This window comes from Balaenoptera musculus, chromosome 13, assembly GCF_009873245.2.
Source record: "Balaenoptera musculus isolate JJ_BM4_2016_0621 chromosome 13, mBalMus1.pri.v3, whole genome shotgun sequence".
Classification (NCBI taxonomy): domain Eukaryota; kingdom Metazoa; phylum Chordata; class Mammalia; order Artiodactyla; family Balaenopteridae; genus Balaenoptera; species Balaenoptera musculus.
In genome coordinates, this window is record NC_045797.1 from 72,708,919 (window position 1) to 72,727,364 (window position 18,446).

The 18,446-nt window shown below is 38.9% G+C and overlaps 1 protein-coding gene and 1 pseudogene across 1 annotated transcript; both read left to right on the plus strand.

Moving 5' to 3' along the window:
• Nucleotides 1-4,713: 4,713 nt before the first annotated feature.
• On the plus strand, nucleotides 4,714-5,771 carry LOC118906387 (annotated as a pseudogene).
• Nucleotides 5,772-5,951: 180 nt separating this feature from the next.
• LOC118906053 (acyl-CoA-binding protein-like) lies at nucleotides 5,952-6,367 on the plus strand. Its single transcript, XM_036873276.1, has one exon. The coding sequence runs from the start codon at nucleotides 6,003-6,005 to the stop codon at nucleotides 6,264-6,266; it is 264 nt and encodes an 87-aa protein (XP_036729171.1). The 5' UTR covers nucleotides 5,952-6,002; the 3' UTR covers nucleotides 6,267-6,367.
• The last annotated feature ends 12,079 nt before the right edge of the window (nucleotides 6,368-18,446 follow it).

The window sequence follows — 18,446 nt, forward strand, 5'->3', positions numbered from 1 at the left end:
AAAGACCCCCTCCCTATATGATTCATCACCTTGCAGCCTCCAGGGCAGGGTCTTTTCCACTTTCTAGGTGAGAATATTGAAACACAAGTCAAAAGGAACATCCAATTTTAGCTCCTACATGTGAAGATCCTGGAAGTCATCACTGTCATCCTTACAACAAGAAAAAGCTGAGCAAACTGAAAACCAGTGACTTTTCTTGGACCATCAGAGAATGATGTTGTGGAGCAAACTATCACTTTGAAATCTGGAGAGACAGGTGAATACAGAAAAGTCACATTGAAATATGCTTACCTGGAGAACAAAAGTAAAATAAAATTTTTTACATTTCTTACTCTTAATTCATTTAAAAGATAACTGTTGAAGTAGTATATGGCTTATGGATAAATGAAATGACTAATAGCAATGTCATAAGGGATGGGGAGGAGGAATTGGGAAAACTCTGTTATAAGGTACTTTCCATAAATGTGGAACAGTATACTGTTATTTGAAGGTGGGCCTAGATTAATTAAAAATGTATATTTCAAACTCTAGGGCAACCACTAAATTTTTTTAAAAAGAAGAATAATTGATATGCTAAGAGAGGAGAGAAAATAGACTCATGTAATTAAAACCAGAGAAAGCACAGAAAGGTGGGGAAAAGAAACAAGTAACAAGTATAGTGAATAGAAACAGCTACAGATATAATAGACATTAATCCAACTATATCAATAATCACTTTAATGTAAATGGTCTAAATACACCAATTAAAAGAGAGAAATTGTCAGAGTGAATTAAAAAAACAAGAACCAACTATATTTTGTCTACAAGAAAAACACTTTAAATGTTTCAGATATATTAAAAGTAAGGGGATGGTGAAAGATATACCATACCATGCTACCGTTAATCAAAAGAAAGCTGGAGTAACTATGCTAATTTCAGACAAAGCAGACTTCAGGACAAGGAAAATTATTAGGAATAAAGAAGCTATATAATAATATTGGGGTTGTAATTATATAATAATGTAGGGATCAGTTCTCCAAGAAGACATGACAATCCTTAATGTATATGTAACTAACAAAAGAGTGCCAAAATACATGAGGCAAAACTGACAGAACTGCAAGGAGAAATGGAAAAATCCATTACCATAGCTGCAAACTTTAATACCCCTCTTTAGTCATTGATAGATAGAGTAGGTTCAAAATCAGTAAGGATATACTTGATCTGAACAGCATTATCAATCAACTTGATTTGTACAATATTCCATCCCATGACAACAGAATATACATTTTTTTCGAATTCACATGGAACATTCACCAAAATAGACTACATTCTGGACCTTAAAACACATCTTAACAAATTTAAAATAACAGAAATCATATTAAGTATGTCTCAGACTATAATATAATTAAACTGGAAATCAATAACAAAAAGATAACTGGAAGATACTCAAATATTTGGAAATTAAACACAACATTTCTAAATAACACACAGATGAAAGAAAAAGTTTCAAGAGAAATTAAAAATTATTTTGAACTAAATGAAAATAAAACATCAAAATTTGTGGAATTCAGTGAAAACAGTGCTTAGAAGGAAATTTATAGTGTTAAATGCATATGTTAGAAAAGAACAAATATCTTAAATCAATAATCTAGCTTCCACCTTAGGAAACTAGAGAAAGAAGTGCAATTTAAGCCTAAAGCAAGCCAAAAAATAATAAAAATTAGAGCAAATGTCAATGAAACTGAAAATAGGAAAATAATAGGGAAAGTCAATAAAACCAAAATCTCATTCTTTGAAAATATCAATAAATCTGATAAACATCTAGTCAGGCTAACCAAGGGAAAAAGAGAGAAGATACAAAATTTTCCAAAATCAGAAATAAAGGAGGAATATCACTACTGAGTCCACAGACATTAAAAGAATAATAAAGGAATACCATGTATAACTCTATGCTCACAAAATTGATAACTTAGATTAATGGATGAATTCCTTGAAAGACAAGAACTGCCAAACTCTCACAAGGATAAATAGGTTACATGAATAGCCCTATATCTATTAAAGAGATAAAATCAGTAATTAATAACCTTTCAAAAAAAGAAAACATCAGTCCCAGATAGTTCACTAGTAGATTATGCCATGTATTTAAAGAAGTGATACTACTTTTCAACAGTCTCCTCCAGAAAAGTAGAAGCAGAAAGAATACTTCTTGATTCATTCTATGACTACAGCATTAAACTGATTTTAAAAAAAAACCCAAAACAGATAAAGACGTTACAAGAAGGGAAGACTACATCAACATAGAAGCAAAAGTTTTCAACAAAATATTAGTTGATGGAGTCAAACATTGTATAAAAAGAATTATACACCACAGCCAAATAGGATTTATCCCAGGTCTGCAAAACTAGTTCAACATCAGAAAATCAATCAGCATAATCCACCACACTAACAGGTTAAAAAAAAAAAAAAGTCATATGATAATATAAATTGGTACAGAGAAGACATTTGACAAAGTCCAGCACCAATTCATGATAAAAACTCCCAGTAAACTAGGATTAGAGGGGAATTTCCTCAATTTTGTAAAGAACACCTACAAAAACCCTGCAGTTGACATGACACTTAATGGTGAGAAACTTACTCCCTAAGATCGGGAACAAGTCTAGGATGCCCTCTCTTACCACTTCTATTTACCATCATACTGGAGTCCCAGCTAATGCAAAAAGACAATAAAAACAAATATAGTTATACAGATTGGGCAGGAAAAAATAAAACTGTCTTTGTTATTTGTAGACTTTTTAATGATGGCCATTCTGACTGATGTGAGGTGACAACCTCACTGTAGTTTTGATTCGCATTTCTCTAATAATTATCAATATTGAGCATCTTTTCATGTGCTTGGTCATCTGTATATCTTCTTTGAAGAAATGTCTATTTAGATCTTCTGCCCATTTTTTGATTGGATTGTTTGTTTTTTGATATTAAGCTGTATGAGCTATTTGTATACTTTAGAAATTAACTCCTTGTTGGTAACATCGTTTGCAAATATTTTCTCCTAGTCTATAGGTTGTCTTTTTATTTTGTTCATGGTTTCCTTTGCTGTGAAAAAGCTTTTAAGTTCAATTAGGTCCCATTTATTTATTTTTGTTTTTATTTCCATTACTCTAGGAGACAGATCCAAAAAAATCGTGCTGCAATTTATGTCAAAAAGTGTTCTGCCTATGTTTTCCTCTAGGAGTTTTATAGTCTTACATTTAGGTCTTTAATCCATTTTGAGTTTATTTTTGTATATGGTGTTAGAGAATGTTTTAATTTCATTCTTTTACATTTCATTCTTTTTCATTCTTTTCCAGTTTTCTCAGCACCACTTGTTGAAAAGACTGTCTTTTCTCCATTGTATATTCTTGCCTCCTTTGTCAGAGATTAATTGACCATAAGTGCATGGGTTTATTTCTGGGCTTTCTATCCCATTCCATTGATGTATATGTCTGTTTTTATTCCAGTACCATACTAATTTTATTACTGTAGCTTTGTAGTATAGTCTGAAATTGGGGAGCATGGTTCCTCCAGCTCCATTCTTCTTTCTCAAGTTTGTTTTTGCTATTCGGGTACTTGGGGTCTTTTGTGTTTCCATACAAATTTAAAAAATTTTTGTTCTAGTTCTGTTAAAAATGCCATTGGTAATTTGATATGGATTACATTGAATTTATAGATTGCCTTGGGTAGTGTAGTCATTTTAACAATATTGATTCTTCCAATCCAAGAATACGGTATATTTTTCCATCTGTGTCGTCCTCAATTTCTCTCATCAGCATCTTATAGTTTTTGGAGTGCAGGTCTTTTGCTTCCTTAGGTAGGTTTATTCCTAGGTATTTTATTCTTTTAGATGCATGGTAAATGGGATTGTTTCCTTAATTTCTCTTTCTGATATTTCATTGTTAGTGTATAGAAATGCTGGAGAGGGTGTGGAGAAAAAGGAACCCTCCTACACTGTTGGTGGGAATGTAAATTGTTGCAGCCACTATGGAGAACAGTATGGAGGCTCCTTAAAAAGCTAAAAATAGTTACCATATGATCCTGCAATCCCACTTCTGGGCATATATCCAGAGAAAACTCTAATTCAAAAAGATACATGCACCCAAATGTTTATTGCAGCACTATTTACAATAGCCAAGACATGGAAGCAACCTAAATGTCCATCAACAGATGACTGGATAAAGAAAGTGTGGTATATATTGATATACACAATGGAATATTACACAACCATAAAAAAGAATGAAATAATGCCATTTGCAGCAACATGGGTAGACAGAGATTATCATATTAAGTGAAGTAAGTCGGACAGAGTAAGACAAATTTATGATATTACTTATATGTGGAGTCTAAAAAAGAAGATACAAATGAACTTATTTACAATACAGAAATAGACTCGCTTTTTCCAGCAAGCTACAGGCTGTCTGCATCTCAGGAGTGGGTCCCAGGACAGCTCTTGAACTGGGGGAACCTGCATCAGCCTTTTTCACAAATCAGACTCTGGAAAATTGAAAGGTGTTCCAAGAATTATTCAAGGGAGTCACCGGGTCCTGTGTGGAGGTGCTCCTAGAAAGTGTTGCTGGAGCATTGGAGGTTCGTTCTCACCTCAGATCCGGGGCAGGTCAGGTTCCAGGTCCATGATCTTCCCCTGGGATCTCCCTTATCTCTCTCAGCTTCAAGAAAATGGCTGAAGCAATGGAGTCCGAGATGGAGGAAACTTTCAAAACTGTTACTTTCTGGAGGAAGAAGAAGGAACAAGAAGAATTCCGTAAACTCTTTATTGGTGGCTTGAGCTCTGAAACCACAGAAGAAAGTCTGAGGAACTACTACCAGCAATGGGGAAAACTTACAGGCTGTGTGGTCATAAGGGATCCTGCCAGCAAAAGATCAAGAGGATTCGGTTTTGTCACGTTTTCATCCATGGCTGAGGTGGATGTTGCCATGGCTGCCAGACCTCATTCCATTGATGGGAAAACGGTTGCGCCCAAACGTGCTGTCCCAAGAGAGGATTCTGGACAGCGGGGTGCTTTCTTGACTGTGAAGAAGCTGTTTGTTGGTGGAATTGAAGAAGATACTGAGGAGCATCATCTTAGAGGTTACTTTGAGAAATATGGAAAAATCGATGCCATTGAGATAATTACCGATAGGGAGTCTGAAAGAAAAGAGGCTTTGGATTTGTTACTTTTAATGACCATGATCCCGTGGATAAGCTTGTGCTGCAGAAATACCATAGCATCAATGGTCATCATGCAGAAGTAAGAAAGACCTTGTCTCGACCTAAAATGCAGGAAATCCACAGTTCTAGAGGTGGAAGAGGAGGCAACGTCGGTTTTGGAGATTCTCCTGGTGGTGGTGGAAATGTTGGAGCAGGACCAGGACGAGGAAGGAAATTTGGAGGATGATCTGACGGATTCAGGAGTGGTCGGTGGACTTGGTCATGGCTCTAATAGGTGTGGAGGAGGACCTGGAGGTGACAATTTTGGAGGTGGCCCTGGTTATGGAGGAGGAGGAAGATATGGTGGTGGAGGACCTGGATCTGGCAACCAGGGTGGAGGATCCGGGGGTGGGTATGGCATCTATGGAGGAGGAAAGTGTGCGAGTGGAAACGACAGTGATTTTCAGAAATCATAACCAGCAACCTTCTAACTGAGCTTAGTGAAGAGTGGAAACTTTGGCTGCAGGAACAAGGATTACACCGTGGAGGAAAGTATGGTCCAGGAGGCAGTGGAGGAAGTGGGCGTTATGGAGGGACCATCCGATACTGAGCTTCTATTTGCTGTGGGCAAGCGGGAAAGCCCAGAGGCAGCAGAACATCTTCAGGTCGTGGAAACTCTTACCTCAGTCATGCAGAAAATATGCAGTGATATGGCAGAAGACATCAGAGCAGATGCGGAGAGCCATTTGTGAATGGATTGGATTATTTAAGAACATTACCTGGACTGCTTTCTGCTCCTCCATCTTCGTGGGCTTCCTAGAATTATTGCAACACCACCAGCATGTCTCAGGCTGAGTTTGAGAAAGCTGCTGAGGAAGTTAAGCACCTCAAGACCAAGCCAGCAGACGATGAGATGCTGTTCATCTACAGCCGCTACAAACAAGCAACCGTGGGTGACATAAATACAGAATGGCCTGGAATGTTGGACCTCAAAGGCAAAGCCAAGTGGGATGCCTGGAATGAGCTGAAAGGGACTTCCAGGGAAGATGCCATGAAAGCTTATGTCGACAAAGTAGAAGAACTAAAGAAAAAATATGGAATGTAAGGGACTGGGTTTGGCTGCCAGCCACACATTTCACCTAAACTGATCTAATACCTTGTTTTTCTAATACTGTGGATGAAGTTAATAAATAACTAGTTAACCCAGTTGCTCAAAATAGCCCAGGATATGACACTAACAGAGTAGGGGCTGAAATGGTTACTGATCCTCGCTGAGTAGTTTTTATCAATAGATCAATTAAAAGTACGTTTGTTACTTAAAAAAAAAAAAAAAAGAACATTACCTTACTATGGAGGAAAGATTGTGGAAAAAAATGCTTTTGAGACAGTTTCTTGGCTTTCTAATTGTTTCTTTCTACTGGTCTTTGTAAGAGTGTAGAAGTATACCTTCTTTGATAATGTTGAAATTTGTAAGTGTTGGGTGACATATGAAACCATTTTCAAGAATTTTCTCACAAAGTTTTGAAAAGCTGTTATCCAGGACCATGGTGTAATGAGACATAATGTTACATGTATTCCTTTAAAAAACCGAAGTGTCTGTGTAGACTTAAGAAGCTATTGTACATTTATGATCTAATAAAGACTTCTAAAGGAAAAACAAAAAAAAAAAAAAAAAGAAATAGACTCACAGTCATAGAAAACAAACTTATGGTTACCAAAGGGGGTAGCAGGTGTGGGGGGGGAGGTAAATTAGGAGTTTGGGATGAACATATACACACTACTATGTATAAAATAGATAAATAACAAGAACCTACTGAATAGCACAGGGAACTATACTCAATACCTTGTAATAACCTATAATGGAAAAAAAATCTGAAAAAGAATATGTACATATATATATGAGATATATATATATATATATATACATATCTATATGAGATATATATATATATATATATATATATATATATATGTGTGTGTGTGTGTGAATCACTTTGCTGTACACTTGAAACTAATACAACACTGTAAATTAACTATACTTCCATTTAAAAAAAAAAACCTGTGCAACACAAAAAAAGAAAAAAAATCTTTGTTTACAGATGACATGATTGTCTAAAGTCCCAAAGAATTGAGAAACAAGCAAACAACTCTCCTGGAACTCATGAGTGAGTATAGCAAGGTCATAGGACACAAGCTTAATGTACAAAAGTCAAATGTTTTCCTATATACCAGTAATGAACAATTGAAATTTGAAATTAAAAAAAATTACAATGGTACCAGAAACCAAAATGCTTAGGTATAAATCTAACAAGATATGTATTATAAGATGTATATGTGGAAAACTACAAAATTGATGAAAGAAATAGAAGAAAATCAATAAATGGAACAATTCTGTGTTCATGGATTGGAAACACAAGTCATGAGACATATTAAGGAGAGGGCTGGGACTAAAACTTCTGTTTTCAGATCCTCAAACCAGAAAAGAACTTTAATTTGTGGGACTAGATTTGATGTCTTCTTAACAAGAACAACTTTTAAAAATTAGCCAATTGATTAATTGTCTGATTTGGTTATTACCTTCACTTTTAGAAGACAATGCATGCTTAGAGTGAAAAATTTAAACACTGTAAAAGGTTATGAAAAGTAAGTTTTTCTCCATTCCAAGAAGTAATTATAGTTATCACTTTCTGGTATGATTTTCCAGAAATGTTCTAATCATCTACTATCTTTCAGAAGGTAAATCAGAGCTTGTAGCTCAAGATGTTAAGAAGAATGTTGACTTTCCCATTTGTGAAATCTTCATAAACCATATATATATACGGAAACTTTTACTTTCTAGTTTGCATTGTTTTAATTTTTTTTACAAGGAGTACTTACTAATTTCATTGTTAACTAATTCATAGTTAACTCATAGATACTAATTTTATAGTTAACATGTAAAATTTCTGGTTTCTACTGCCTTCTATTCTTTTTGGGCAAATAATTCAAGAACGAGGTCAGAGTTGGTGAGATTTTTCCTGTTCTTTCCAACTGTGCATTGCATGTGCATATGTATGTGGAGTTTGGAAAGGAGAAAATAGCCAGAGAAGATGGAAAGCAAGAGATAAGAAAAGACTTTTCCCTTCTGTGTGTCTCTAGGTCCTCCAGAATGTCTTAGGAGGGGCACAGGGATGTCCCAGATCATGGGACATTTCCTGTGGACAACACTATTCTGGAAACACATTAGAAGCAGCAGTCAGAGCCTTAAGGTACAGTGGGTCCTTAAAACCTGTGGTTTAGAGGCATGAGCCTGTGCAATTTTCTAGGGTCTGATTGTGGATAGGGAAGCTCTGCGTCTTTAGGAAGATCTCTCTGCCTCCCTACTCAGAGTCTTGTAACCTTCTTCATTCAGCAAAGTCAGTGTGAGATGAGAAGGGAAATGTACAGAGAGCACCCATCCATTATGATCATCTTCAATACCTGGCCCTGATTAAAATGACTTCTGTCTTACTAGTTTTCTTGTTCTGAATTTCTTGCAAACCATCACAAACATATCACAGTTTAGACAGCAAATTGCCTGCCATTTTAATGAACTTAAAAAATGAGTCCAATAAGGAGGAGTTTGATATGCAAGAGTGAACACTGTGATGACACTGGTACAGGGCAGTTGCCTTGACCAATGTCATATATGAGGACTTTATCCTGGGATTTCCATGTGTTTTGAGGTTGAAGCAAATAGGGTTCTGTTCTTTCAGTCGTACCACAGGCATTAGTGTGGGGCCTGTGCTGAGGTTAGGACTAAAGCTAGGCCTGGGGCAGGGGTTTGGAGAAAGAGAGGAGGACATGAGGAATTGGAGAAGGGCTTCCTGCTGCTCTTGAAGAATTTAAGATTAAGGAGGGTAGGCAGAACATTTGAACAACGTTAACAGCATTATTTCAGCAGAAATCAAATAACGCGTCAATATCTGGGAGTACCTTGAATGGTACAGGAGCCTGTGTGGGAGTAGACAGAAGCGAAGAGCATGTGGTTGGAAGATTTCACACTTGCACAGGGGTGTCTGGGAGCATCTTTCAGTTGTGATTGGCAGGCTGTCCTCAGTTCACTATCTGGAGGCTCCATGTATAGCAAGGTCACATTCCCAAATACTCTGCTTTTGGAGTCCAGCCAGATGAGGCCACTATTTTTGCTCAGAATTTACTGGATGCCCTGTTTGAGGTCCTTTGGCTTAGTGACATCTCCCTGTAATGCGGCACTGCATGACTATGCAGACATGTGCAGCCCACGGATATGAACCCCGGGGGAATCTGGTGGTTCTGGTGTTTACCCTTTATAGGGTTGAAAAAGAGCGTGTCTCTCTTCCTGGGCAAAACTGGTTCTCATCTTTCCAGTGCTCTTGTCTTGGTGAAGATAATATAATTGTGATTTTTAGTTCTCATCATTTCTCAGTGGAATAATTGTTGTGTTTTCGATACCCTGTGAAGAATACCTTGGATTGCTCTGAAAAAGAACTATCTGAGGCCAGTTGTCCGTCAAATCTGCGGATGTGAGCAAGGGCAGCCTGGGTGAGTCAGATGCCTCCTGTCCCCCAGTGAATCACCTGGGAACTTTATTAGGAACTTTCCAATGACAGGCTCAGATATATTTACCTGATATCACTAGGTTCTTTTGACTTTAGCTTGCTCATCTCAGAAAGTAGGAAGGTGATGCTAGGTGCTGCCAGCTGTCTTCGTTTGTCTGCTCGAGGGAACTCTTAGCCGTCGAAGTGTCAATCCGTTACTGATGCATTTGAATAGTGTAAAGTTCAGAGTGGAAGGGAGCTTAATGGCATCTAAATCATTCTGCAGCCCCAAGTCAGAAGCAGCTCCTTTTCTCCCCTAAAATTTTATATAAGGACCTACTATTTATCCTGTGCTTGCTTTGTGCCAGGCACAATGCTTTAGACCAAGCATTAGATGTCTCCTTTAATTCTTTCATTTAGCTCTCATGTTAAATGAGGCCCCATCTTACAGGTGAGAAAACTGAGGTGATGCTTTAAGAATGCTTTCTTAGTTAACTCAACCAACGTCCCGTCACTAGACTGTGTCAGAACAGTGGAAACACCACGTTGACCTCACTTTGTTACTTCTTGGAAGTCCTCATGCGGTGTGGATTCACCTCAAAGAGCTCAACTCAGGTTCATTAACCTCAGGGAAGATGTGCTAGGTGTGGGGGGCAGACTGTTTAAATCACCATCGAAGATGTTTGAGGACTAGCGGAGAAGTTTTGACTCAATATTCACTTCTCTCCTTCCTTGAAAAGAACATACAGATTTCACCAAATTTACCCATCACCCACAACCCCTCCAAAACATTTGTTGCATCCAGTTTCCATTCTTATCTGCTGGCCTAATTCATCTGTAAACCCATGTTCAACCATTCTCTCTGTCTTTTTCAAATTGTTCACTTATCTGTCTCCAAACTGATTATCTTGTATTATTTATCTGTTTTTGAAGGGATTATACTGGGAATTAAAGTTTTTCCTGCTCCATGACATCAATAAAGATAAACTATATTCAGTACCAAATACAAGGAAGAGATAGCTTTGTTACTTCCTCACTAAGAGCTTCAGTTTTGCACTTATCTATAGTATGGGTGAGTCAAGTTCAGCCCCATGCTGAACCTTAGCTTTGATCTCTGGAAAATAGTGATAGTTATGACTCAGATGTGTCTAACACCTCAAAGCTGTTGTGAGGACAAAAGAAGTTAATAATGTCCTCCAAAGAGCTTGGAATATATACGAATGAAAGGTTGTATTATGAGCAGTCATGGCCTTGACCTTTCTCTTGTGGCCCCCTGCCTTCTGCCCTTGCCAAAATATGCCCTCTCCTACTCATACTTCAGTCTCAGATGTGTTGTCGTGTCTCTCTGAAGAGTACCATTGCCACACCCTATGTATGCTTGGGCTGCCGTAAGGAAGTACTACAGACTGTGTGGCTTAAACAAGGGAAGTTTATGTCCTCACAGTTCTGGAGGCTAGAAGTCTAAGACGAAGGTGTTGTCAGGGTTGGTTTCCTCTGAAGGCCTCACTTTTTGGCTTGTAGATGGCCATCTTCTCCTGTCTTCACATGGTCTTCCCTTTATGTGTGTTTGTGTCCTAATTTTTTCCTCCTGGAAGGACATCTGTTACATTGTATTAGGGCCTAATCTAATGACCTCATTTAACCTTAATTCCCTCTTTAAATACCTTATCTCCCAGTACATTCACATTAGGAAGTACTGGGAGTTCGAACTTCAACGTATGACTTTTGGGGTGACAAAATTCAGCCCATAACACCTCATTACTTTTTCCTCATTTCCATCCTTCCAAGAGGCCCTTTCTGTGTGTTTTCACACCATCCTTTATTTTTTCCCTATCATGGCACTTACCACTTGCTTGAATTTCTTATTTACTTCTTTATATTCCACATTAGACTCTAATAAATCTGAGTAGATCTCCGCTTTGTTCTCCCTGTATCCTCAGTTCCTGGAGCAAATGGATTTCTAATTAATCCTTGAATATTTGTTGAATGATTGAGTTCTTGTTACCACCTCTAAGTATATGAAATTAGACCAAATATTTATTTCACATATATGATGTCTCAGTTAATTTATATATCTTATGTCATGTAAAAATCACAAGAACCCCATGAGGTAGATGCTACTATTAACATCCCTGTTTTATAGTTGAGGAATTTGAGGCACAAAAAGGTCAAGCAATTTACCTAAGGTCAAAGAGCAAGTCATACTGGTGAAGATGGAATTTGAACCCAGTAAGTATGACTTCAGAGCCCTCGTGGTTAAATACAATATTGAGATGTCTCTTGGTAGAACAACAGTGTGGTTTACAGTGATACCAGCTACTGTCTTATCCAAGTTGAGCCCAATTCTCCCCCTAATCCATGTCCTAAACTGAGGGGTTTTTTTAATGGTTGTCTTAAGAGTGGTAAAATGGAGGTAGAAGGAAGGGAGGGGAGTGATTAGCACATTTGGGTTACAGTATGGGGATTGTGTTTGGAGCCAAGTTAGCTGGAAGAGAGATAATGGAGCTCCTAAGGTATGCAGTATAGATGAAAGAGGATTCACCACAATTTTCATCATCCATTTTACCTTAGAGATGAACAGCTTACAAGTCTTTACAGTCTTCAAAGCACTCTCCCTTTTATCATCTCATGTGATTTTCAAGAGTCAACTAACATAAGCTGAAAAGATAATATTATCTGTGTTTTATTGGTAAGGAAACCGATTGAGGATGGCTAAGTACATTGCCCAACGTTGCCAAGCTAGTCATTGGAGGTCCCTAGGATTAAATTCTAAGCCTTCTGCCTTTCTCTCCCTTGGATTGAGTTTAATATGGGAAAGGAGTAAAGAGAGAGCTGAATTTCAGGGGGGAACACCTTCAATCTGGAAGGGAGAGGAGGGAGAGTGTCCTGAAAAGGAGACTGAATTCGATTGCTAGGAAGCATTGAAGGACATCCAAGAAAGTGCTGGTGGCAGAAGTCAAGGGATCAGGGAGTCTCAGAGTTGAACTCATCAAGGGAGATGACTTAAATGAATGCTTGATACATGTGAATGCTCAGAAGTTGGCGATTGGGAGACCACTGAGCATGTTCTAGAGCATGTTCTCAGTGGTACAGTGTGGTCAGGTCTCAGGTGAACTCCTCTCTCTGAATGAAGTTTGTATTTTTTCTCTAGAATTTCCATTAGTTGAATAACACCAAATTGCTAGATGTCTTTTTATTTGCTTTTGTTTGTTTGAGTTCTATCTGCCTAAAGACATACAGCTTTGATCTTTCCTCAGGATGAGTCCTCTGGAGCAGGTTTGTTTGCAACACCAAAGTACACATTTACTCCTGCCTCTCCCCGACATACCCAAGGCCCCTTTGTTGTAACACAAACAAGACTATTATTTTAAAACCACTATCTCTGAGATTTGGCATCTTAATCTTCATCTGGACTTTCTTTCCTTCTCTCCTTCTATGAGCTAGAATTAAAAATTAGATATATTTTAGAAATATGTCTAGAATAAGAAATAAGATGTTTTCTCCCTTGTACCTTGAGGATTCCTCAGCTTTCCTTCCTCCCTCTAATCTGTTTTCTGACTGCAAGTTGTTGTGCTGTGGTGGCTGCTCTATGAGGTAGCCTAACTTGTAATGAGGATGTGATGTGCTTAACTGGTGTTGCAAGTCGGCAATGAGGTCACTGAATACAAGACACTTGAACAAAATGTTATTTGTCTAACTTCTAAAAACTCTTATGGACTCTCTATTCTTCTTGCCAGAATTAACCCTCACCATTGGATTTTCTTATTTACCAGGATGAGAGCACACTAGCTTGAAGAAGAAACATTATCCTGGTTAACTTCACAGATAACTTTTTGGGAGAGTCATGGGGTGAAATACTGCTTGGCCCTGATGTTTCTCTGTACCTTAGCAGCATATCCTACTGTAGCCAGCAATGTAGAAATTTAATTTTCATACTAGATGTCATTCAATTTTTGACAAAGTGGTTCAGTCCAGTATTGATGTACACAGAGCCTTGAGTATTCAACTGCCTCAACTGCTGCCTCAAATCTCTCCCTTGATGTGGAGACTTTGGGTACTGTCTCTCTTGTATCTAGATCATGCATTTGGCTTCAGATGGGCAGTGTTACCTTTCTCAAAACATAATTGACTCATTCCTGCCTCTGCGGCTTTGCTAATTGCTTTGTCCTTAAGTGCTGACCCCCATTTTTTTCCTGCCTGTGCAAATTCTACCTGCTCTTTAAATTTGATTCAGGTCCTATCTCCTCTCAGAAGCCTTCCATGATATGAAAGTTAACAATTCTCCTCTGTATTCTGATAGCTCCTGTTGTCTCTAGTCATGATCTAACATATATTACTAATTTGGTTTCTGCATGCTTAATCTTTGCCACTAGATTCTAAGCTCTCCAAGGCCAATGACTCTGCCCTTTTCAATCTTTGTATGACCAGCATCTTTCTAGCACAGAGATTTGTTTATAGTAGGTGTGAAATAAATGTGTGATATTGGTTGATTTATGATCATGCTCTCTAACACAAGACATATGGAGTTCACTGGCTTGGTGCTTGAGTGTCAACACCCCCACTACCACCCCTTTCTCCAAGTTATCCTCCTGGCCTGGCCCAGCTGAAGCTGTGGAAAGTAGATAAATCACTCAGCTCCTAGGTCAGACAGCTCAGAGAGAAATGTACACAGCAGGTCGTTGCCACTATAATGATGCAGTGGCTGTGCTGTTTGCCAGTTTCTGGACAACAATAGATTGCCTTCCTTCTCTTAACTTTAATTCCATTTCTCATAAGCCTGAAATTGCACTTGCTGTTTTCCAACTTTTTTCCCCCACCCTGCCCTAGTTCATGTCAGTGTTCCTTAACTAACATTTTTATGGCTTTAAAATCAATTCTGTACCAGATATAAAGACATACTCTGTCTTCAGCCTTTGTTCTCAGTACCAGTCTCAGCACACTGCATTAGCTCAGTGCTGTGGCTTGAGACTCACTCGATGGTTTCTAGTCTCTGATTGTTTTTATTTGAACTCTGGTTAGATCTGGGTTGATGTTTATGAAATAGACCTTCTAATTCTCTCTTTTCATCAATTTATTCCCAGATAATGGAATCTTTGGAATTATAGAACTGAAAAGATTTTCGTTTGAACAATTCTTGTTAATTGAAAGCCTCACTTATTCTATCCAGTTCAAGTTGAAGATTTTGGAAAAGAGGAGAGATTTGTAGGCTAAAGCAGAGGGTTTGAAAAAGCCTTTACTGATTTTGAATGGCCAGCCTCAGAGTAATATTCAAGATCCTTTACAATTCAGATTCAGATTACTTTGTTTTTGTTTTATGCCAACTATGCGGGTCTTCAAATTCAGCACCACGGACAGGGGAGATTAGATCAGGGAATGGTTGGAGCAAACCTCAGCCTGGGGAAGTTTAGTAGGGCACCATAGGACCACTTTTCATTCTCAGGGATGGCCTTATTTAAAGGCACATGCATTGTGAGTTGAGAAACTCCATAAAGGACATCTTTGCTGCCCTAAACAATCACGTGAACTAAAATAATCTGTAAAAAAGCACGTACTTTGGAATCAAAATATCAAAACTTGAATTCTAACATTTTTTTATATTTACTAAGTGTATGACTTTGGGCCTGGTACCCTCTCTGAGGACCAGTTCCTTTATGTGTAGATTTGGGAATCCACTGTCCTTAGAAACTCCTGCTTTGTCATTGCTGCTAGCACAGCCCTTGGTATCTTTCTGCAATCCCTTCACTGGCTTGTCTGCTACCAAATGCTGGTAGATCACAGTGTAGCCCAGTGTCTATACCTGGCACTCACCTGACACAGTCCAGCCTTGATGCACCAGATACAACACAGACACTTCTGTCTCTACCAGAGACCATGTGGCAGCCTGAGGCACAGAGGTCTTTCTGGGCAAACTATATAGAGCTGGGCCTGGTGGCTCTTTTGTTTGCATATACCAAATTTGAAATGGGCTATCATTAACCAAATGGAGAGCAGCTGTGCTTACTGAGAAAGCGTGCTTCCTCAGATTTGTGGACACGATAGAAATTCCTCAGCTAGAATGTCTGGCTCAAGAGGCCTCAGGAATGTGTGAAACTGCCTTTGTCAATGTTCTAGAAGAACCCCTTTCTCTCTGGCCTAATATCTCCTGGGCTGATCCAGTGATGAATCCTTAAGTTTCTCAATTAGAAGATTATGCCTTTGGGATGAGTAGGATTTTCACTGTTAAAAGGCAAATTCCAAAAACAATATCTCACATTAAGCAGTTCCCAGCCAGTGATACCTTCTTTAGTGTGAATTAAGGGCTGGCAACTTCCTTTAGAACTTACACACAGAGCCGAAAAGGGACCAGATGAGGAAGAGAAAAGTCTAGAGTACAAGTCCCCTCACCCGGAGGCTACCAGGGATGAGGAGAAGTTCACGGATGGAAGGTAGAGCTGCCAAAGACCACGTATGCACACCTCAAAATTGTGTCCAAAGTTGCCACTGACTGAAACCAGATTAATTTTTATTTGTTTTTGCAATATGTTCAAACTTATGATTAGATAGACATCTCCTCCACCTTTTCTCTTTGTTTCTCTCTTCCCCAACACTCTCCATTTTTTACCTTTTCGTCTTCTTATCTCTATTCTCAGTGGTCCATGATCCAAGTTGCCACCAGTATCTCACAGTGCACATTACCCACACACTTCTAGGAACCCCAGCATGACTTGTGGAGACATGATTTCTGCAATGGTGGTGTGGGGCACTCCATGGACCCTCTCCGTTCAAAGTCTCTGGACACTGTCTTCAGGACATACAGCAAATGAAATATTTATTCAAGAGAGTTTACTAAATCTCAGTAAGAACAGTAACGTTGTGTGGCACCTGTGCCACAAGTTACTCCTCCCTTCCCCTCTCCCAGCTCACAGTGATGGACATCCACTCCAGGAAAATGCAACCAGGAGCACAGGGCTCCATCTTTACCCAGACCCCAGATGAGGGCTGTGGTGTCTCCTGGGGAGGGGCAGGCAACCAGCACTTCTCATCCTGCCCCCACTCCCATCTCTGTGTTGCAGAGGCTCTGTTCCTGGCAGGAGTGACTGAGAAGTACGGGGCTTTCTTCCTCTACCCAGTTTGCACTTGTAGGGTGGAAAATCTACTTCACACATGGAAGGCCAGAGATAGAGCGCCCTAGTCACCTCACCCTAGCGTGGTTTTAAGGCAGAGGCTCCATTCCAGGAAATGCAAGCTGCAAAGACTGGAGGCTGCTATCCCAGCCCAGGTGACAGTAATGAAGGTCGTGGAGCAGGGGTGTGACTCTGAGAGAAGTAGGCCACTGTCCCTGACCCCAGCTGTGGAGCAGTGGTGCAGATTTTTTGCTCAAGAGGAGAGGCAGGCCATAAGAATAAAGAGCTCTGAAGCTCTCCCCAAGAGAACTAACTTTGTTTGTACAATGGTGTGAGGAAGTTCAAACCTAGGAGTGTTCTTAAAAACAATGGAGATTTTAGTGACAAGCAATTAAGAGGAGACTTGTAGTTCCAGTTCCATGTGACTAACAAGCTAAACCTTAGACCATATAGCAACTTACCAGAGAGAATTATGGAAAGAGACAGTTAAGAAGAACCCTCTTGGGGTTAACACAAACCTCCAAGACTGGCCTCAAAGATTACCACTGCAAAGGTACCCACATTTAATCGTAACAGGCTGTGGAGCAATTTATGCCCCAGAGCATTGTCAAAATAATAGAATAATCAGTGAGCAATTAGTGGAGGCTAGTAGCTAGGCATGATATCAATGGAGGCAGACAACAGAGAGGTCAGCAAAAGAGACAAAAAGATCACTAATAAAATCACTGCCATCCCAGAGTGACAGTATGCATGCCCAAGGCTGAACCCTCTGAGCAGTGATAGCAGAGGCTGCTTTCTCAGGGAGAAGTAAACCACTAAAATAATTCAACCAACTCACCAAACAAATAGCAAACAACAACAAGCCCCAGAGAAGGGGATCAACATACAGAGGTGCATTATTTAAAATGTCCAGTTTTCAATAATTATGAGACATGCAAAGAAATAGAAGAAGGTGACCCAGATGGAAAAAAGCAGGCCACAGAAACTGCCTGTCAAGGACCCAAATGTCAGATTTAGCAGACAAAGACTTTAAAGCAACTAGAGGCATACCTCAGAGATATTGCAGGTTTGGTTCCAGGCCACTGCAATAAAGCATATATCACCACAAAGTGATTCACACAAACTTTTTGGTTTCCCAATGCATATAAAAGTTATGTTTACACTACACTATAGTCTGTTAAGTATGCAATAGCATTATGTCCAAAAAAGTACATATCTTAATTGAAAAATACTTTATTGCTAAAAAATGCCAAAACAATTACCATAGTAACAAAGATCACTGATCAAAGATCACTGATCGCAGATCAGATCACTATAACAAATATAACAATAATTTTAAAGTTATTAATATTAATAATGAAAATAATAATGAAAAAGAAATATTGTGAGAATTACCAGAATGTGACACAGAGACATGACGTGAGCAAATGCTGTCAAGAAATGGTGCTGATAGACTTGCTTGACACAGAGTTGACACAAATCTTCCATCTGTAAAAAATGCAGTATCTGCAAAGTGTAATAAAAAGAAGTGTAATGAAATGAGGTCTGCCAGTATTATATACTCAAGGAACTATAGGAAACTACAGTTAAAGAAGTAAAGAGTGGAAAGGAGATGCAATGACTGTGTCTCATAAAATAGAGAAT